This window comes from Anastrepha obliqua, chromosome 5, assembly GCF_027943255.1.
Source record: "Anastrepha obliqua isolate idAnaObli1 chromosome 5, idAnaObli1_1.0, whole genome shotgun sequence".
Lineage (NCBI taxonomy): Eukaryota > Metazoa > Arthropoda > Insecta > Diptera > Tephritidae > Anastrepha > Anastrepha obliqua.
In genome coordinates this window covers 39,432,634-39,455,876 of record NC_072896.1, presented here as the reverse complement: position 1 = coordinate 39,455,876, position 23,243 = coordinate 39,432,634, and the positions used below count along the sequence as shown (strand labels likewise).

General features: G+C 38.1%; 1 protein-coding gene across 5 annotated transcripts in view; it reads right to left on the bottom strand.

The window, feature by feature from the left end:
- Positions 1 to 23,243, bottom strand: part of LOC129248174 (voltage-dependent calcium channel subunit alpha-2/delta-4) — a 169,519-nt gene that overhangs the window by 86,526 nt on the left and 59,750 nt on the right. For all 5 annotated transcript variants that reach the window (XM_054887631.1, XM_054887635.1, XM_054887632.1 and 2 more), the window contains one exon: positions 19,300 to 19,381. In XM_054887631.1, the coding sequence (XP_054743606.1) occupies positions 19,300 to 19,381 (82 nt within the window). The remainder of the gene's footprint in view (positions 1 to 19,299; positions 19,382 to 23,243) is intronic.

Here is a 23,243-nt window from a genome sequence, read left to right as displayed (position 1 = left end):
TATATAAAATACCTCCCCCCACTGAGAGATTTTTCACTTTTTTGTTTTACGTTAAGGGCGGTTTCCACTTATACAGCGAAAAAATCAGTGAAAATCGCACTTTTTGCTTCAAAAACGCGCTGGCAACGTAAAAATCAAAAAAAAAAAAAATCGGAGCCAGTGGGGGGGGGGGGGGAGGTTTTGGTGATAATTTAAAAGAATATGAAATATGAAATAAAATACCTCTTAGTAAGAGAAATTTTTGCTTGATTTTAGGGCTGATATTGTCACCTGGATTTATTGTAGTTGCTAATCAGGCGAAGCATTTCTCATCTTTAAAATTATGACTGTCAATAATAACCTTGTTCCCGAGCACGGGGCTCATTCGTGTGTTGTCAAGAGGTAGGCTTTTTTTCTCATAATTTTCTAATCTTCTACGTTTTTCAGATCTTATTTGAAACAAAAACCTTTGGTATTGTATTGGTGGTCGCCTTAGCCACCTAGTGACCTAGTGCGTGACTACCATTCGAGAGTGCGTAAGTTCAAACCTCCGTGCAAGAAACAGCAAAATGAAAAACGTGTTTTCTAATAGCGGCCGTCCCTCGACAGGTAAAGGCAAACCTCCAAGTGTATTTCTGCCATGAAAAAGGTCCTCATAAAAACCATTTGCTGTTCAAATTAAAATTGTTCGGGCTTAAAATTGTAGGCCCCTCCATTTTTGAAACAACATCAAGACGCAAAGAGGAGGAGCTCGGCCAAACACCTAACAGAAGTGTTCGCGCCAATTGTTATTATTTTTTATTGTTTTAATGAATGCAATACCGGTTCCAAACTACCGAAGAAGTAACTCAAATCTCCTATATTCAAAAAACCAGTGGATTTCCCTGCAAGGTATGCTACCCAACCAACCTATTCATGTAAATATTCATTGTGGCATATATTGCGAGTGGTTACTGATACAAGTTTATGAGAGTTTTAATTGAAAGCAAGCGACAAGGTTCATGCTATACTAATTAGAATTTACCACCAAAATTTAAATGATAAAATAATTTATGTTGGTGCGTGGCGTTAGCAAACACACACATACGGACGTATCCACATCCAAACTCACAGCACAAAAGCAGCACTGAGAAATGTTCGTTTGACAATGGCAAGAGCAGCAGCAGCAGCCGCAGCATCAGTCCCAGAAGAGGCAAGGAACTCACAGGCACATATATATAGTACATACATATGTAGATGCATATGCATCCATTCGTATATGTTCCCAGGCATACTGCTGTATTTTAAACAGCCGCTGGCTTTGGTGTGTGTTACTGGTAAAATGACACTGCCAGACGTAAATATTTGCATAATCAGACACAATTTCGCAGCGGAAAAACGATGTTGCCACCAACGAGCGAAAGAGCAATGCCGCGGCAGCTATTCAGTAAGCCCAGTAACTAAACAGTCGTCAATCTACCCAATTAAGCGAACAACCACCGCACAACCAGTAGTGACCCAGTCCACCAGCCTGGCAACACAAAGTGTTCTCACCATCAGACCACTGTTGGCTACTGGTTCAGAACTGATTGGTTGAGATTGGATGGAATTGGATTATGTGGCAGCGTAGGGTATCTATAGATATGTAAATATACAATATGTATGTATGTACACAGATTTGTTTGCTTGTTGGCATTGCACCACAATCATGCCGCCCCAAGCACGTCATTGCTTCTTCTGCTATTTTGTAGATCCTCCCGCCATTTCAGCTTTGATGCGGTGTTGATTTATGGTGACTCCTAACTGCGTGTACGCTCATTTTGATTGCATTCACTAGCGGGCACACACATTAAGGTTGTATTCATTTACATTTAATTTTCTACTGATTTAGTATTAGGGAGATTGTCTATGTCTTGCATAATTGCAGAATAGCAGAAAATGCTAAAAATTTATAGCAAAATACTCAAGTGTACGAGATCACCGTTGTTGCAGAATGGTAGCAACCTAAAAAGAAACAACCGGCCTCTTCTATTCGCCACTTTTCTGCTTGGCTCACTTGATAGAAAATTTTCAGGTGAAAACAATAACAAAGTTATCGAGCAAGATTCGCTGCTAACAATTATAATTATGCCTCATAAAAGTGGAAATATTGAAATACTGACCAAGTTGAACATATTTAGAATCACTGAGATTCCCTCCTTAGTTTTTTTTTTTTGCATTTTACAATAAGTAATAAGTCCCCTTAGATAAGTTAAAGTAAAATCAAATTCAATACTATTCGAGATCTCATTGAGTTCATGAAGAGCGCGAGCAATAGGAGCATTGCTGGAATAATTGTTCGGAACCTAGTCAAATGGAACAGATATTTATTACGTAAAGACCTGGTAGAGACCGAGCATTGGACCTCGTCAAGACTCTTCCATCGTACACGGCTCTGGGCTGCAGTTTTTGCGCCGTCCTATATGATGTCACCATTTGCTAATTCGCGCAGCATTGACCTTCTCCAAGTGTTTTTTGGACGACCATTGCTCCCTTACGGGTTCCAGTCAAGTTCCATCCTCGTGATGCTATCTGGCGGTTTTCAAAGCATGTGACTTATCCATCGTCCCTGATAATATTAAACAAAAAAGGCAAAAACGAAATCTGTCGTCTACTTTCTAGTTGTTTGAGTTTAATTAGAAGTAGGCAAGATTTATATGACGGGACAAGATCAGATAAATTCAGGGAAGAGAAGGCATACTTAAGAAAAACTTTTTGAACGAATGTTATAAACAGTAACTTAAGATCATAAGGGTATGCATAGTTCAAGCAGATACAGTCGATCTGTTGCCTTGCTGAAAAAGCTAAATTAGAAACTGTGGATCTACCTGTAACAAAAGCATGCTGGTATGGAGATATGATACTTTTAACTGTAAAATTCATCTTGTCTTTGACAATATTTTCAACTAGTTTAGATACTGACGAGAGTTTTGAGATTGATCTGTAATTGCGGACGTGAATTTTTTTACCACTTTTAAAAACTGGAGTAACAACTGTCATTTTCCATTCATCGATAAATATACCAAAGGGCAACGATTTATTGAAAATTAATTTGAGGGGCAGATCAAGAGAAGAATAATGTTTGAGAAGAACAACTGCCTAGTTAACCTGTTCACGGATGGCTCGAAGCTGGACGGTAGGGTTGGAGGAGGAGTATTCTGCAAAGAGCTTCCCATCAAACTCAAATTCAGGCTACCGGATCACTGCAGTGTGTTCCAAGCAGAAGTGGCCGCAATTAAAGAAGCAGCTGACTGGCTTCGAAACTGGTCAGGGAATGCCTGGTCTCTCTCTCGATTGCATCAGAATTCTTCGATATAAAGATAATCTGGGTACCTGGTCACAGTGACATTGCTGGAAACTGCGAAGCCGACGAGCTGGCCAGACAAGTGATCTGTGAGGTAGTGTGCCCGCGAAAGGAGAGGATTGGGATCCCTAACTGAAACCTCTTCCAAAGTCTCCTTACGAGACAAAGCGTCTGATTTATTCAGAGTTGAAACAGGAGTAAAGCAGGCAGATGTGTTGTCAGGCTTTGTATTCAATCTAATCCTAGACTATGCATTTAAAGACGTTGATTCATTAGAGATCACCAAAACTTCCCAAATATACGGCTTTGCTGACAACCTGGTAGTCCTCGCAAAAAGTATGAATCTTCTAAAAAAAGTATTTCAAGCACTACTAAACGAAAGCAAAATGAAATACCTCGCAAGATCGTAAGTATGAAAGCGTATATCAAATTAAATATCCAGGACTGCTTCTCATTAAAACCGATGATACAACGATTGCTATCCAAGACCGTGCGTACTGAGAAGTATACTGGGCCCAGTACGAAAAAAATAACGCATCAGATATAATAACGAGCTAGAGGAATTCGTGCAGGGTGAAAGCGTTGTGCGCTTTGTTAAATTGCAGCGCATCTTATGGCTAGGACACGTTTTGCCGAATGCCAGATGAACGAATACCGCGCAAAGCTTTGGATGCATGCACGTTTGGTGAAAAGCGAATAGGGCGTTTGGCGGAGAAGATGGTTAGGTGACATTGAGAACGATCTAAGAAGCAAAGGAGCGACAAACTACCGTAGTATTGCTATAGACCGAGATACATGGAGTGAAATTGTGGAGGAAGCTAAGGCTCACACCGAGCTTCGAATGCAACTTTCTCAGCAATATTTAAAGCGTTTTCGAAAGGATAAAGTGAATTTTGTGCGTCGATTCATCACTATGGATCAGACTTGGGTCTATCAACATGATCCTAAATCAAAACAAGGGGCTGAAGAGTGGTGTGAACCTGGTTCTTCGGCTCCTAATCGAGTTCGTGTCCAGAAATCGTTCAAGAATGTGGTAGCATCCGATTTTTGGGATGCGAAGAGAATTTTGTTTGTGGATTATTTGCAAACTGGTAAAACAATAAATTCGGAATATTATTGTTACCTTTTAGATTAGCTGAAGGAAAAAATTTGTGAAAAAGCACCCAGTATGCTTTGGCACCATTTTTCGGCTTTACTTTAAATAAAAAACATTCTCAATTTTTATGAAATCCAATTATTTTATGTGACAGCCCCGGTTGGTTTCACAGTAGCACATTCTTATGTTGGGTTCAGGTTAAAATGATTGCCCAGAGAGAGGGCTTACTTGGACGAAGAAATAGCGCATCTTCACGCAGCGCAATTTCGCAAGACCCCTCAGATGGCTTTGGGATTTATATCACGATTTTCTTAACCGGTATTCGCTTTGTGTTAATTTCCGGAATATCCGCATTTCTTATCGAATTGAATTCGTACCTAGTAGGCTGATATCCAGAAATTGATATACCCAACAGTTGTGTGGCATTGGGCTTCATTCTTCTGTAAGCCAAGGTCAAGCAAGCGCATGCCACCGTCTATCTTACAAACTTTTTACGTATACAGTGTAGTCTCTCCTATCGAACACCTCTTTAAGCCCCACATTTTTTCTATACCAAATCTTATGTATCGGAAGAAGTTAACCTTTTTTGAGTGGACACTTCTCTTGGGCGGGCAAAAGCTGATTGACGGCGAGTATCCACCCACGAGAGGTTTCACTGTATTTGCAAACGATAAGCGCGTTGAATGCCTCATTTCGGTACGCAACACAGCAAACAAGCGTGCAATAGGAATGCATTCCAGCGTCGTGGTTCAAGCGTAAAACGATGTTTTTCAATCTGTGAAGCCTGGAAAACTATTTCGGGCACCCCTAACTTACAAAATACCATAGTTATGCATATTTGTACGTTTGCATATCACCAAATATGCGGACGATTTGCCGTTGTCTGGCAACTTCTCGGCAATAATGGATGTTGGGCAAATTTTCGGTGCTGCTGCTGTCATTCTAGTTCGCAGTCACTGGCATTCGTTGTTTTTTTGTTGTTGTAGCAGTTGACATTGCTTTTCAAATCGGTGCATATATTAAATTCTGTTGTTTTTGTTAGTGTTAAATATTCTCACGATAATCGTTTAAGGCAATTGTCAAAAGTTTCGGCGAATTCAGTATGTAAAAGTGCAGAAGTTTGCCTCGAGTTCTAATAAGTTATTTATTCCGGTCAGGATTTGTTATTTCTTATGGGAAATGTAGCCACTAAATAGTTATGGGCTATGGGGGTGCGAAAAATAAACTGAGTGGAAGATACGAAAATCACATAAGTGCGGTTTTTAATGGGAGCGTGTCATTATTCTGTATTACAAAATTCTGGGTGACAAAATTCTGTAAATTGCAAAAAAATTCTGCTTTTTAAAATTCTGCTTTTTTAAAATTCTGCTTTTTAAAATTCTGCTTTCTAAAATTCTGCTTTTTCAAAATTCTGCATGTTTAATGCGAAAAATTCTGCTTTATTCAAGTTTTGTGATTTTCGTCATACCAGAAGTACCAAAATAAACATTTATTCCATAAATATACATATACTCTGCCATACCATGTACTCTGCCATGTATGGAAAAAAGTTGCCTCATAACGCGAGGAACAACATGGAAAGTTCCATCAACAGCCCAGCAGTCACTGCTACTCAGCATTTCCAATGAAGATTTTGTCCCCAATATTATAAAAAGTACATCATCGACCCACTTTTCTGCTAAGACAAAAAGCTCGCCTTCAAGGACATATAAATTAAATGGCATATCAATATCATCTACAGTTTTTGGTTCTTTCATGTTCCATTTCTTTTCTCTAGTCCGCATTATTTTACTTTTTTGGGCCATTTAAGAAGGTAAAGCATCACGGCTATCGCTCGGAGTTAGCACAATGGTTTCTCGAATTATCTGGCTAGCCGGCAAGCATGTTTTTTAGATAACTCTTTAAGCTTTATATTAGCATCGCGAAAAAAACCTTCCACTGCCTCAGGGCTATGGGTATGTACACCGGACCTTTTAATCACACAATGGATACCGTCTTTTAATTCAGTCACCAATCGAAATTTACAGTGACACGCTATTCTCTTGGAACACGACCAATTATATGTCCTTTGTTTTGTTATTCTTTCTAAATAATAGAAATACCCATCAACACCCAACATTTCCTTATTTTTATTTGTTTTCAAAATTCTTATTTCGGACATTTTTATCAATATAATATTAAACCACGCTCTTTCACAAAAAGTCAGCACTTAACAGAAGGTAAACAAACAATATAAGAACCGTTGTAGACAGGTGTGGTGAAATTGTAATTCCTCATTTGTGATAGAAGTTCTCATCTCCAGGTAATATTTGATTGCAAACATACCTATGTACATACCAATGTATAAATGTTGTCAACTATAATTAACGTAGGTATGTACATAGGTATGTACGAATATGTTAAAAACAATGGGGCGCATATACTCAAATTGTGTAAAAAGTTTTACTAACAAATAACCATACCTAAATTTGACAATGAATATCCCACAATGTTCTGTATTACAAAATTCTGTATTAAAATAATAATGTTAACAATGTTAAAGAGGTAATGTAATTATTTTGGAAAAGTGCGCACTTTTTCAAAATAATTACATTACCTCTTTAACATTGTTAACATTATATTTTAATACAGAATTTTGTAATACAGAATTTTGTAATACAGAATTTTAGAAAGCAGAATTTTAAAAAAGCAGAATTTTAAAAAAGCAGAATTTTAAAAAGCAGAATTTTAAAAAGCTGAATTTTGTTTTTAGAATTTTGTACATACAGAATTTCGAAACCAACCCGTTTTTAATTACTTTTATGCGCTTTACTTTTTATTAAAAGTATTTCTAAAAAATTGATAATAAAAAAATAAAAGTTATTTTGTATTGGTGGTCACACCTCCCTCTCTGCATTTCTATCATCATAAAAAAGCTCTTATATAATTATAATAAAAAGCTTATATAAATTTTACTAAATTGTTATCACATACCCGCACTAAGCACAAAAGTATGCCTCACTTAAATACACAAACTCCGTAACACACACACTGGAACTTATCGGTCGCACTCCACGCCAGATAGCATTTCAACCATTCTATATGTAACCCAGACATCCTTCATTATCCATTTTAAACAGCACACCTACCCTGCACTCATACCTCAACTCACACATGCGCTTGCATATGGAATAGTAATCCTGTTTACCCATTAAACCAAATTTGCCAAAATCGTAACGAATGCGACGCCATATTTATTAAACTTTCTCTTTGTCACGAAACTATTTTCAAACTGGATTGTTGTGAATTAGATTGCTTTGGAATCTGTGGAAATTGTTGTTGAAGACATTTATGAAAAAGTACAAACTACGATATTAGTGGAGAAATTAATCACTTAATAGGAGAGTTCATTTCTAAATTCTATGATTTTATGCTTACATAAATTTTAACGGAGCTAGGTAAGTGTTTTTGTCAAAATGAATACATAAATAATTTTAGGAGAAAATGCTATTTATGTTTTATGCTTTGAGCATACACTTTTACAAATATCTTCGCGCAATGACATTGACGGCCTGCGCTCCAAGGTAAACAACTACCTCGCCTCCCTTTCTTGCTTCTTCACTGCGAGGAACTTACAACTTTCCCCCACTAAATCCACGACGACCTGGACAAACGAGGTCAAGCTGCAACTTAAGGTAAAAGTCGACGACACACCAATTCCGACGGTTAACAACCCCAAAATATTTGGAGTTACCTTCGCCAGCTTGCTCTCTTTCTCAGCGCATACAACTACTATTACAATTAAAGTACAGAATCGCAACAAGATCGTCAAGTCGCTTGCCGGCGGCACTTGGGGCAAAGATCAGGAAATGTTGCTGTCGGCTTTCAAAGCAATAGGCCGACCGGTTCTAAACTATACTACGCCTGTCTGGTCGCCTGGAACCACTGATTCGCAGTGGACGAAGCTTCAGACCTGCCAAAACGCTGCAACAAGGACCGCGACAGGATGTTTCATGATGTCCCCGATACAACACCTATACGACGAGGCCCACATGCTGCCTGTGAAGGAGCATAACAAACTGCTCAGCAAGCAGTTTCTGCTAGAGTGTTACCGCAGGTCTCACCCATGCAGCCTCCTGCTTGAGCCTGAGCCACCTCCTAGGCATGTCAGGAGCCATTTCCTTAATTACCCGGACGATATCCAAGACAAAACAAACATACAGCTATTGGATCAGACAGACCATAAACGATATTCGTTGGGAGACCATTACCACCTTCTTAAGCTCCTGACCCCCGAATGCCGTTATCGGAGTCCAACTACCACCAACCGCAGACGAAGGGCTCCAACTTCCCCGAGAGTCCCGCGTAACCTTGGCACAATTACATTCTGGATACTATAGCAGGTTAAACTCCTACTTATCCAGAATCGACCCCGACATACTAAACATATGTCCGGCATGTGAAGGCACCCCGCACGACACTAACCACCTTTTCACATGCCCCATCAAACCCACTCATCAATATGTCAAAACAGCTAGTTTCCTGGGCCTACCGTTAGATGAGCTGGACGAAGACGACCGGCGATTACACTACACTGACAGGCAAAGTACCTGCTACAACAACAAAACCACCAACAACAAGAAATATTCTCTTATTAGGAAATTCAACTTTATGAAAATAAAAATATTTACCTAGGGACTTGTGAAAAAATCTCATTACAACCACTCCATATTCAGCATACAAACAAATTTATATGTAGGCAAATATGGGTAAATCTGACTATATAAATATTTGAGAAAATAATATTGCTACAGTACACCAAAATCATCTTACGGCGGTTCAAGTATTTCAAGGTCATTAAACATCAATTAAAAAAATTGGTTTTGAATAAAGACTTGGAAATCAAACCGTTATATTTGAGGTTTAAAGCATCTGTGGATACAACAAATATTCAAATCTAAATCGAAAATTTTTATTTTACTTCAATTCCATCTGAATCTAAAAGGTCTTTCAAAAGACGCGCCTAGATGTTATTAAAAAAATAAAACATGTATAAATTTATATTCTTTCAGGCTCAGAATATGGCTCTTAATAATTATATGTGAAAAACGACATCATTGAAATTTCCCAAATGAGCGCGTCTGCTGATAAAATCAGCCAAACAGTCAAATAACGAATGCCTAATTTTTTTTCTGCAACACTTTGCGCTAAAGCAGCAACGCTCTCAACCGAACGTTTAGTTTTCAATCCCCCAGTTCTTTTTCTATTCTCGGCAGAACCAGTTTCTGGAAATTTTTTCACCAACCTTTGAATTGCCGACTCATTTGGACGATTATGTCCACCAAAAAAATCAAGAATTTTGCGAAATGTTGTTCTTAAAGATCGACCAATTTCATAATAAGTTTGAATAATTTTAACATGCTGCTTGAATTTTTTCTATAATAATAGAATGTGGTGCAAAATGAATCACCCTTTTAGAAGATTTATAATTTTTTCCAATAGTTTCGTACGTCAATGCAAGCAGTAGAGCGCGTAAAGGGAAAAATAAAAATGTCCATCACTCAAAATTGTGTTTTTGTTTTTTATTTATTGAAGAGGTTATTCAAGAACAAAATAGGATTATAGACTTACTTCCATCTATTATCAGGTTAGTCCATAAGTTCGTGCGTATTTTACCTATAATTTCACTTTTGTACGATTTTTGCATACAAAAAATTATTCGCGGAATATAACGGAAATATTTATATTTTCTTGATATTCTTGATGTTCACGGAGAGGATACCGTGAGTGTAAGGGCTGCGCAAAAGTGGTTTTCATAATTCCGAAGTGGTAACTGAGGCGTGGAAGATGCCCCGCGCGCTCGTCGTCCTGAAGTCTTTAACTCCGAGTCCTTGCTCGAACTCGTGGAAGCTGAGCCAAATTTGACATTCGATATGATAGCTCAGGGGTTAAATTCATCGCATGGAACAGTTCACAGGCACCTGGTTCAATTGGGAAAGGTTTCAAAGCAGGGGAAATGGGTTCCGCATAGACTTTCCGTCGATAACCTTCAGCAGAGAGTGAATGTGTGTTCTCAGCTGTTGCAACGGCTTGAAAATGAAAGTTTTTTGAACTGTATCGTTACCGGCGATGCAAAATGGGTCCTTTACAATAATCCTGTTCGCAAACGCCAATGGTTATATAAAGATGAAACACCAGAACCGACTCCTAGAGATGGTCTTCACTCCAAGAAGATTCCCTTGTCTATTTGGTGGGATATGGCCGGTATTGTTTATTATGAACTTCTGAAACCGAACCAGACGATAACTGCTGATTAATATTCCCATCAGCTATCAAACCTGAATGAGGCACTTAACAAAAATCGACCGTCTTTAGTAAATAGACGCAAAGTTTTGTTTCACCACGACAACGCAGACCTCATACCGCAAGGCAAACATTAGGCAAGCTGAACGAGCTCGGATGGGATATTGCACTTTGTGATTATCACCCTTTCCGTGGACTTGAATCCCATGTTTGTAACAAGAACTACTCCTCAAAAGAAGCTATAAAAAGGGATAACGAAGCATATTTTGGCTCCAAGGACAACACATTTTTTGAGGACTTATGGACTGACTTGATATATGTATGTACATATGTATATTTTCTCTACATGTTTTAATTTTGCTTTAAATATTTTCTATATTAAGCTAAAGCGAAGCCCAAAAGATCTACTAAAACTTTAGATCTAATCTGGTATTATGAACTTTTTTTTTGAAAAATCTAAAAGTGCTGCTAATTAAAAAAAAATTCAATTCAGCTTGGTACTCCTACTATGACTCTTAGCAGCGCCTTACATACGCTGAAATACTCCTAACCCTCTCTATGCTTTTCAATTGTTAATTTGTTAACCTTCTCTGAGACAGTACATAGTAAATATCTCTTCTGTTTGCAAACTTTCTTCAGTTTGGCCAAGTATCTGTAGCTAAAATTCTGTATGCCTTTTCATACTTTCGGCGTAGTATAAATAAACGTTTTATCGTTTATTATGGTTATAAAAAGGTGCCTCTTTTTAATTATTTTCCCTTAACAGCACTTAACAACTTAAATTACACCGGCATATACTCTACAATTTCAGAGTTCGTTTCTTTGTGGCTCGATATAATTTTTTCTCATTAAGCTCTTAAATATTAACGTCATTGCTTTCTCAGTGTATATCTTTCAATAACTCTTCCTTTTCTTGTTTATTGTCGCGGCAACCGCTTGAGCAGTTTTGACCGAATTTAACAAAGCTCGTCAGTTGTTTCTTTCACAAGCACTTTCAAAGGCAGAATTTCGTATCCATTGGGACGGCATGATTTAGCCGGCGGAGCCGCTGGATCTTTATTCACTGACTATGCCAAGGTCACCGTAAGGCTCATACAGCTCCTTGTTCCATCGCCTACGATACTCGCTGTCACCAACACGCAAAGATCCAAAAATATTCCGCAGAGTCTTTCTCTCAAACACTCCCAGGGATGGATGTTTTTATCGTCCCAGCTTCTGCGCTTTACAATACGACGAGCTTGATTAGAGGCTTATAAAGTGTTAGTATTGTTCGATGAGAGACGAGTTTACTGCGCAAATATCTACTTGGTCCAAAGTAACATTTATTGGCAAGAGAGATTCTCATCTGGATTTTAGTGGATCGGTGTTAATGCTGGTTTCTAAATAAACGAAACCTCTTACAACTTCAAAATCATAACTATCAACAGGGGCGTTGGTGCGGTATGCGAGTGCGGTGACTTTTATTTGATGGCAGGAAGTACTTCGTTTTGTCCTCGTTCACCACAAGATCTATTCCTTTTGTTGCTTTACCCAGCTTAAAAATAGTAGAAGATGATGATGTCAAGTGTTTACAAGGACATTAATTAGCCTCGCGCGGTTTTCATTCTGTTTTCTACCAATGGTTGCAATCTTATTTATCCGATATACGATGTGTGGTAATGATTGAAGATGAATGTTCGGAACCTTTCATTTCATCTTCAGGAATGCCATAAGGCTGTATATTAGAGCCTCCTCTCTTCATTTTTTTTTATGATGTTAGTAGCTGTTTTTCGTTTGTCAGTTTTCTTCTCTATACTGATGATTTGAATATATTTTCTACCATTAGTAATACTAAGGGTATTCTTGTCTTGCAATCGGAAATTGATGCGCTGTTTGGTGGTACAGCCATTCTGGCATCTCTCGAAATATCAGGAAATGTTTTCATGCTACTTTCACCAAAACCCAAAATGTTTTTCAATCATCTTATAGTATTGCTAATATTCTACTTCAATCTGTTCATGACTTCAAAGGCGTCTAAGTATGATCTTTAACGCCCATTTTTCATCCAATTGTCACATTAACTTCGTTGTATCCACTTCTTACTCAATCTTAGGTTTTATACGGCGTAATAGCTCGACGTTTCCGGACCTTATACTCTGAAATTGCTTTTTACTTCTTTTGTTCGCTCTAGATTAAAATATAAAATATTTATTTACCTATTTGTAATTGAGCTTGTTGAACGTGTCCGGAAGGTGCTCCTGAAATATGCGCTCAGGTAATTAAAATTCTCAAATCTTATCCCCTCCTATAATTCTCATTTGATTTTAATTAACTTAAAGCTTCTCGAGATTAAAGGTCTCTCACTGTCTTTTGTTTTTTGTGTATTTAAAGGAGAAATTGATTGTACATAACTATTACTGACCCATTTTAAATTGCTTAACACAAATTATGTACCCAAATTGCCCGCGCACTAAGAGAACTCAATGAGATCTCGAGTTCTATTCTGCTTGACCTTTCGGTGTCAAAGACCGAATCTTATGAATTTCTAAACTCTTGTTTTAAATTTATTTATTTAACTATCTGCAGTAATTTTAGCTCGTATTAGCTCTTAGTGGTCTTTAAAAACTTTGATTATGTTTTAGACTTGACGTAAACGAAAATGTTTCTTTATAGTAAAAAAATATGGAAAATTTGTTTATATCGACTAGAATTATTTTTCCAAATGTTTATTAATTTATAAGCAAACAATTCTAGAAAAGGTTATTAGAATGGCTTTGGAATTTTATTTCAATATTCTAACTAATCGCTGTCAATGAATATTTTGTTTCAGCATCGAAATTTCAAATTTGTACTCTGTAACTAAAAGTTTCCCTCCCTATAAACATTTTTTAAATCGCATACATTTCCAAAGATTATTAGCATTTCTTCTCCGTGCCCTATTCTTCATTTCAAATAATTCCGTTATACCAAACTCATTGGTAGCAGGGTTGAATTTTTGTTGTCTTACCACAACTTCGACAAAGGCAACAAATTTCGCTTACTGGGAATTCGTATAGTCAATCATTTCGGTGAACTTGTATGTAAATACTTGTGTCCTAATTAAAAATTAAATTACCACTAACAGAGTGTGGCACATGCATACATACGTACATATATGCCTAAGTATATACATACAGATATAAATTGTTCCATGTATGCTCGTACATTTTTGTTAATACCCAAAAATACTCAGGAGAGATGTTGACTTCGTTTTACGAGGTTATGCAGCACAACTGCCATGTTACTTGTTTTCCCATTTTGATTTTTTGGGGTTGAACTTTACCAAATTTAATTGTGATTGCGGCGCGTTTGCCGTGCGGTTACTTACTCGTATTTGTCGTTGTGATTTTTTAATTGCACAAAGTGTATGTGTGCGTGTGAGAGATTATTAGTAACATACATACATACAAACTCAATATATGTAGATATATATTGTGGCAGATAGATACCTCTTGACAGACAGTGCAGAAATAGACAGCGCCTTGTTTAGCCAATGTTGGGATTCACATTTTTTCGATAAATCAAACCCCACTTCTAATACGGCCAAAGTCAACATCAAAAGAAAGTGTACACCACATATTGGTAAGTTTGAACTATTTATTTTTTTTTGTAATTTTAATTAGTTTTTTTATAAAAATGTAGTTCACGCTGCAATAAAAACCATATAAAGCAAAGTTTCAAAATTATTACAAATGTGTTAGAATTAGGCGAATTTTCATCAAAACTACAAACAGTTTACTCAGAATTTTTAGATTTAGTGTTTTAGATAAGATTTAGTATATTAATGTTATAAATCATTTAATTTTGGTGTAATATAGTAAAATACAAGTTTCAAGTGGTTAAAAAATGGCTTTGATGTTTGACAATTTTTTCTGCTGACGGTGTTGGGTGCTTTTTTCCATATAAAAAAATGTGGAGTAGGCGTTAAATGGAGAAAATGCACAATACCGCCAAAAAAAATTCTCAAAAATCAATGTGAAATTTTACCTACTTCAAACTTGCCCTCTATGGTACTAAATTGAATGAGCTATAAATTATATTTGAATATTTTTCTTTTACATTTCTATTTTTATATACGTACTTGAAACTTTTTCAGAAATTTTGAGTTAAATGTTCGAAATTTTGATGAACAAAGTTCGCATTTTGTTTTTTTTTGTTTTTTATTGTATTATGAACTCTGTTTTTATAAAAGAATAATAAAAATTCAAAAGTAAATAGTCAAAACTTGTCAAAGTATGCGCCGTTTTCTTTGAAAGTGGTGAAACATGTTCTCAAAAAATTAGTTAATGATAAAGATAAATACAGGGTTGGCCATATTAAACTGACCCATTGAGTAACCCTATAACTTTTTACTGTAATTTCAGATCAGCTAATGACATACCGCGTTGGAAGCGTCAGTCGAAGGAGATTTATACCATGAAACAGTACACCCCAATAGAACGCGCTGAAATTGTTCAGCTGTACATTCAAAATTCCTTCTCGATTGTAAAAACGCAACGTGCGTGGAGAAAAAAAAATAAAGTGAAAAGTGCGCCGTCAAAGAACGCAATCAAGCAAATGCACAAAAGATTTTTGTCTTCCGGCACTGTGGCTAATACCCGACGTCCAAATAAAAAGCGGCCAAGACGATCTAACGAAAATATCGCGGCCGTACGAGCCAGTATCGAGTCATCGCCGCGAACGTCAGGTAATCGTCGTTCTGCTCAGTTGGACATCCCTCGGACCACTCTACGACGTATCATTCGTTTGGATTTGGGGATATTCCCGTACAAAATACAACTAAATCAACAACTGTTGCCGGCCGACAAGCCTCGTCGCTTGGAATATGCCAATTTTGTCGTCCGAATGGCCCAAACTGATGAGGATTTTTGGCATCAAATCATTATGAGTGATGAGGCCCATTTCTCCTTGAACGGAACCGTAAATAAGCAAAATTGCCGTTTCTACGCCACTGAAAACCCTCAAATTATTGAAGAGGTACCTCTCCACGACCAAAAAGTTACAGTCTGGTGTGGCATTTGCGCTGATATGGTCATTGGGCCGTTCTTCTTTGAAAATGGTCAACACCAACCATTGACCGTCAATCAAGAGCGTTATCGGGCCATGATAACCGATTTTGTGATGCCGATTATTCGTGAAAATGGTATGGAGCACTTCTGGTTTCAGCAAGATGGCGCACCACCACACACAGCACGAGCCACCGTCAACTTATTGAAGACTTTGTTCCCTGGCCGTTTGATATCAAAAAGCGGCGATTTTGACTGGCCGCCACGATCACCGGATTTGACGCCACCGGACTTTTTTCTTTGGGGCTATTTGAAATCTAAGGTTTACGTCAAGCCAAAGACACTAGGCGCACTTAAGGTCAATATCCGACGGGAAATAGCCGCCATATCGCCCGAGACGCTGGCCAAAACTATGGAAAACGCCGAAAAACGGGCACATTACGCTATACGAGCTAAGGGCGACCACTTACGCGATATCATATTCAAAAAGTGATGTAAACGAGTCTCCTTGAACTAAATTAAATGTTTTTCACAATGAAACACAAAAAAATGTTTCTTTTTCCATATTTTTTTAATAATCACATGGGTCAGTTTAATATGGCCAACCCTGTACAACTTATTATCAACTTTTTATTGATAAACTTTTTCCGAAAAATCTGTTAATTTTGTCATTGTTTCTACAGGGTGAACGATATGAAGTGTTACCTATTCTAAACATCATTATTTTTTTGTATGAAATTAGTTTTTATTGATTTCAAAGACAAAATTGTTCAAAAATGATTACAATTTTAAAATATATTCACTTTGGCTCGATATGACCACCTTTTGCCTTGACTATAGCCTTCAAATGGTCAAAAAATTAGTTGCTTGCTGCACGAATGTGATCTTAAGGTATTTTGGCCCATTCTCGTATAATCGCTTTTTTCAGCGCATCCATACTGGCACATTTTTTACTCCTCACCTTGCTCTCCAAAATGGACCAGATGGAATAGTTCATCGGATTTGCGTCTGGCGAATTCGAAAGCCATTGTGTGGACGAAATGAAGTGTGGAATATGATTTTTTAACCTTTCTTGGTTCACACGAGCTTTATGAGACGGTGCCTGTTGGAACGTCCATGGTCTACGACCGAAATGTTTGCATGCCCACGGCTCTAAAGCAGCTTCTAAAACTTTTTCCCGATAATAAGTCGCATTCACTTTGACACCAGGCTCGATAAAAACGATTGGAGAGCGTCCATCAGCGGTCACTGCGGCCCAAACCATTACTTCCGATGGAAAATTGCTTCGAGTGGCCATACGTAGGCTTAAATTCTCGTATGAGCGTTCGGTCAAGTAAACACGATCGTTTTGAGTGTTTATGAACTGCTCAATTGGGAATTTGTTTCATCAGAAAACACAATGTTAGGAAATTCCTCACGTTCGTGCAAGCGCAACAACTCTTTTGATCTTTCGCACCGAACTTTTTTTGCTGGGGTGATCGTGTGAAAGATCGTGTGCTTTTTGGAACTTGTAAGCCTTGACCTTGAGTTCATTTTTCAATATGCGTCGAATGCTGTCTTGCGATATTTTCAGTTCTTTGGTCATTTTTCTTCCACTTCGACATGGATTTCGTTCAAGTCGAGCCTTCACTTTCCGAACTATTTCTGGCGTTGTTGCGGTTTTTTTTGGTCCACCTCTATAGCGTTTTGCATTGCGTTTTTGCAGTAGCATTGTAACGTTTTATAGTGCGATACACAAACATTTTATTCAGAGCCATGCACCGGCATATAAAGTGTTCAATTTTCTCCTCCTATTATATTTATATCCTGACAGCTTCTACAATAGTCATTGGATGGCGTGTCTTCAAATCTACTGGAATGTCTTCTTCTACTCTTAATAATCTGCAAATAATCATGAATCAAAGTTGAAAAATGCATTTTACCAAAGTCCAAAAATGCATTATTAATTTCCGTAGCTACAGGTCGTGCTGTGGATGTACAACACAGTGGTTTTGCCAATTTTCAATGGTTTCGTTGCCTGGTTTGGTGGGATGCTCTTCGGAAGGGCTATAATATCACTAAACTAGGGAGGGTGCAAAGGACTGCATGCATTGGCATCACCGAAGCATGCAAAACTTGCTCCAGTGCTGCCCTGAATGTGCTTTTGCACTTACTTCCCATCGACTTTTCCATCGTCAAAGTGCAATCAGGTTAAAAGAGATTGGCTTCTGAAGATAATCTCTCAAGCGACATGGTAACATTTTCGGGCAGTTAACACCGTATTTCTCCGAACTTCGAACAGATCTCTTTATCCTCAAACTAGATTTTGAGGGTCGTGCTAGAGCAATCTTCCCAAATAGGCAGGATTGGATCGAGGGGAAAATCTGCACCGAAGTTTACACCTCTGTCTTCACTGACGGTTGCAAGATGGAATCGGGAGTCGAAGCAGGGGTTTTCTCTAAATCATGAAATTTACCTATCTCCTTTAAACTGCTGAACACTGCTAGTGTTTTGCAAGCAGAAGTCTTTGCGATCTTGCAGGCATGCAAAATGCTTAGGGAACGCGGGGGCGAGGGAGATATTAAGATTTTCTCCGATAGTTAAGCCGCGACTAAGGCTCTGACGACGCCATGGTGCAAAACGAAATTAGTAAACTCCTCTAAAGAAGAGATTAAATCTCTTGGATGTGCAGGTAATTTTTCTCTGATTTGGGTTCCAGGACATAGGAACGCAGAGGGAAATGAAATTGCTGATGAGTTTGCCAGAGAGGGGTCGACTGAGTTGGTCTCAGAGGCCTCCTACCCGGGCATTGGCCTTCCTCTCATAGTTATTAAAGGGAAACTGCACAAATTATTTCTCAGGAAAGCGCAGAAAAGATGGAGCTCCATTTCTTCATGTGCTATTTCGAAAACCCTTTGGCCCCAATACGATGTACGAAGGACTCTGAAAGTTCTTTGGACTCCTCGCCATTCAATTTCCAAACTCGTAGCTGTGTTTACCGGTCACTGGACGATCGGCACACACGCGGAAAAGCTAGGGTTACCATTTAACCCCCATTGCAGAAGGGGACCTTTCAAAGAAGGAGGCTGTAGAGCATTTTCTCTGTAAATGTCCGGGTTTGGCAGCTAGACGACTGAGGTTACTGGGAGCTTCTTTCTTCGACAGCCTGGGGCAGTGCACCAACCTAAATCCAATCAATCTTCTCTATTATATCAACAGCTCTCTCTCGCTGTCTATAGATATCTGACTGTTGGAGGTCTCATAATGGTATCAAAACGGCGCTTTAGGCACTTGAGGAGTGCCAGACTGGCACTTCAACGATTTCACCTAGCTATCTACCATATCAAAATCTTCAAAAGCGCTGAAAGAGCAAACATTAGCAAGTGTTGACTAATGGCCTCAACATCTACCATTAATATTATGAGGTAAACTGGACTTTGGAGTGTTGGCGGAAACGCGTTTTTATAATATTTCTGAAAAATCCTATTCTCAAACAATTTTTGCCCGAGAGATTTAAATTTTAACCTCTTTATTTCAAGTTTTTTGGTATAACAACTAAAGCTGCATATTTAAAAATACTAGGAAAATGAGGCAAATCACATTAACTTTTTACTTACATTTTTTATTTCGTTCATTTTCGTAAACTGTCGGCCAAATTCCCAAAGGTCCACGCCAAACTTAAGCGCCCAATTTCGCACTCTGTAAAAAGAAAAAAAACATTGTTTTATTTAATATAATGAGGTGCAATAATACAGTTATTATATAATAACTACAATAATAAAGTGCTAGCTGCCAAATTCTGTAGTTCAAAGATATGTGTGAAAGATTTTTTTTTCTAAAAATAAAAATAATTATTGTACTTAATACCACCGAGGCGAAAAGTCGTATTTATGTACTCTACTGTAGTGTAACAGTAAAACACTGGTTCCCACGATTGGCAATAATCACGTCGAAGATGAGGCTTTCTTTGACAGACCAATCGTTGAAAATGGCGACAGAAATTGAGCCGGTAGGTGAACACTTATTCCACTGATCAAGAACTGAAGATGAACGAGGACTTTTTTTCTCAATCGAATAATCTTAACTGAAACTAGAGTTCTATAATTAAGTGAAGTAAAATTCTAGTTAAAAGAAGCTTCCCGTATGGAAATCTTTAGTCAATACAACAAAAAATTTCTTAACCAAAAGTGATAATATTTAGACACCAGGTCTAAAGCTACTCTAATGCCCTAATATCCTAATGACGTAAAACTTAATGATGACGTTCAATATTTCACGCGTACTATCGATGGAAACTTCCAACGATGTTAACCAAGTTTTCTTATGGATTGTGTTACATACACTTACATTCATTCCACAATCCAGTTATTGAAGTCTTTAGCTGATCGAATCTCTGTTAATAGCTGGTATATGCACTTTTATTCGCTCCTCGCTCTCGGCTTTCAACAGCTCATATATACCACCGACTTCAGAGATATTTTTATTTTCAAGTCACTTTATTGCTTTTCTCCTCTCGTGTTGGTGAAGTGGGTTCAGGCACATCCAACGGCGGATCCATTCGTTCTGGCTCAGCGCCCTTTGTCTCTAGTTTCTTCCGAGGGGGTGTAATATACTTTCACCAAGTACCGTTCGAAGTGATTGTGGTACTCTGTCAAATCGGTCTTTATTATCCGGCTAATAAAGAGTTTTAAGTAGGATAGAAAGTAATTCTCGAATGTCCTTTTTGGTTATCGCGTCAAACTTTCGTTATACTGCGTGATACACGCCTTTCACTTCACAGAGACTAACGCGTACCTTCCTGCAACCAAGTAGAAATCCGCGTTGATTTCAAACACACCCGAAACGCACTTTTCTTCCATCAAAGCATTACCAATTTGGTTTATCGTTTTTTCATCAGGGGATCGCCAAGTCGCCTTGTACGTATCGGATGCTGAAGCGGGGATCAGCATATCGAACGGGGATAAACAGGATGTTATTTTTCATCCCGGACACATATTCATGAAAGGCAAGTTTCCCAAAAATGTATTCTTAATCCAGTTAATGTTGAAATCGATAAGCAAAATTGAAATATCGCGTTCATATGGTTCTTCTAGACGATCAAAGGATTACTCATTAGTCTCAATATCTTTATGCTCCGTCGAAATGAGTACATAAATAAGTCGAATGTTATGGAATTTAGCACGGAGCAGCACTCTATTAACCGTGTTAGACCACTTCGTCCTTTTTAACTTCCTGAAATACATTTTCCTAATTACGCTTATTTTTTTAAAAAGCCTTTAGGAATTTTTGTTGATGCATAATGATACTTGGTTATGTAACGTATCCAACGTTTCCGAGGGACTCCACCAACGCTACTAGTCATGCGAACCAACACTGGCAGGACTGTCAAGCCTATGAAAGTGGCATGACCATAGAGTATATGAATGCGTAGTGCCCGTGCATTTCAAAGTACAATATTTTGAGTAATTCACTTTTAATTAATTAGCTGTTGTACTCTTTGCAGGATGTTCGGCCGAGCGCCTATTTATGGTGTGCGTCTTGTTGTTTACTCATAATTGAAGGGACCTATAGTTTTACCCTGTCCTCAAATGGCAAATTCTAATTAAATTTTCACTCAACGAAACCTTTTGAAATGCTTTCGGTCCCTCATCGGCTAAGGCTCTAGTGAGTGACCTACACTACTTTATGGATAATACGGCCTTGTTTCGAAGTCTCTACGTCCCTCCGACAAATCGTACACAAAATTTGCGCTCCATCTCAAAGCAGTTATAACAAGCTTCAGTTGGGGACTATTTCTTACATCCATGTTCTGCGATGATGCCAGCTTTAAATTTCTCAACGCACCAGGCAGATATCCGGAAACCGTAGTTCATAAATCATTTGCAGGGCCACAATGCACATAACCCAATTATGCGGATTTCAAAAAGGGAACTTTTATCTATGTACCTCCAAAGGCAGACGGTAAACTCCACCTTCTGCAGACATTTGTGCTGCTATCAAAAATATTCCATTAAATATCAAGCGAGATAATATTTGGTGGATATTTTTATTAGACCGCCTGGAAATGCCTACAACGCCTACAAACATGCGTACATACATATATTCATGTATATTCCTACAGTTATGATACATTTTTAATACTTTTACGTCAGCAGCGCTGAATTTACGCTTTATATAGGTTACAGTTTGGAAAAAAGGTTGCTGTTAAAAATAGCGCCTACCTGTCAAATGACAGCGATGATGGAAGGTAAAGGCAAAGAGCAAAAAAAGGAGAGACATCAGTCATTTAAAAATAACAACAAGCAAATTAAAAGTAATGCTAAAAATGGAAATATAATACGCGATAATGTGAAAAACGGTGAAAGAAGCGAAAGAAATTGGTTAAATAAGTCACCGCAAAGAAAGAGGGGGATAAAATAGGTGGGGCAAAACTCACATGAATGAGAATACTATTGTCCGCAAACAGAGAATTCACAGCGCCGGTAAAGGTGAACATTCTGTGGACAGTGCTGAGTTTTCATTATTCTGCTTGGCACGATTCGCAGCAACCGCGCGCAAACTGGGTGCCTTACTGGTGTTTGGTAGGTAGCAGACAGTCACTTAGTCAGTAAATCGGTTGTACGGTTGGCACCAACACCAGCCAAGCAGGTCGCCACCATCCATCAATTCAAATACGTTAACTAACTAACTCAACGCTCGGCTTAATGGGAACCTCATTGCGTCGTGCGACTACACACACAGCCACTTTTTAGATCCCATTCGCCAGCAAATACATTCACCAGCACACACACATACACACGTTAAAAACGTACAGAATGCGATTAGTAAGCGAATAAAAGCTAAGCAGTTGGATGGAGGTGTAATGCAAGAAAAAAAAAGCGGTTAGTCGCGTAAATTTTCTGCGCGCACCACTTCGTTGATGCTACTCTTATTTTGCGTGTTTTATAGGTCCGACCCACTCAACTTGTTTTGCATGACAGCGCGTTGATTGCCATATTTTCACATGAGCAATAGAAGCTCAAACGGTGAAAAGCAAAAATAATAACCAACAACTAAGGGAAACCTTTCCTGGAAGCATATTCATTCACAATTTTTCCATATATCCCACGCAACATACTCGAGTGACTGCGTGTTTACATGTATGTATGTGTATATGTGTTGGGGCAGCAGTGCGCGCATTCACACGATTAAACGGATGTTCATACCCTGAATGTACAATGTGGACTAATGAAACCAATTTGGAGGTCAATTCAAATTTCGCCAGTTGCGAATTATTCCCTTCATATTATTACAGAGCCGTAGATGGAAAGTAGCGTTTCCACGATGATTTTTTTTGGGCATTAATAGGACACTTGGGTGTACATTTAAAAAATCAAAAAAAAGTTAAGGCCGTACTTTCAAAATTCCGAGATTTATGTTTCAAGTTTGTCACAATTAATTTAATTTTTTTCATTACGGCGTTACTCTTTTTTTAGTTATTTTGCGATTAATTTCTGATATTAAAAATATAAATCGAATGATTAACAGAAATAGTATAAGCCGTAAAAAAATAGTACCAAGA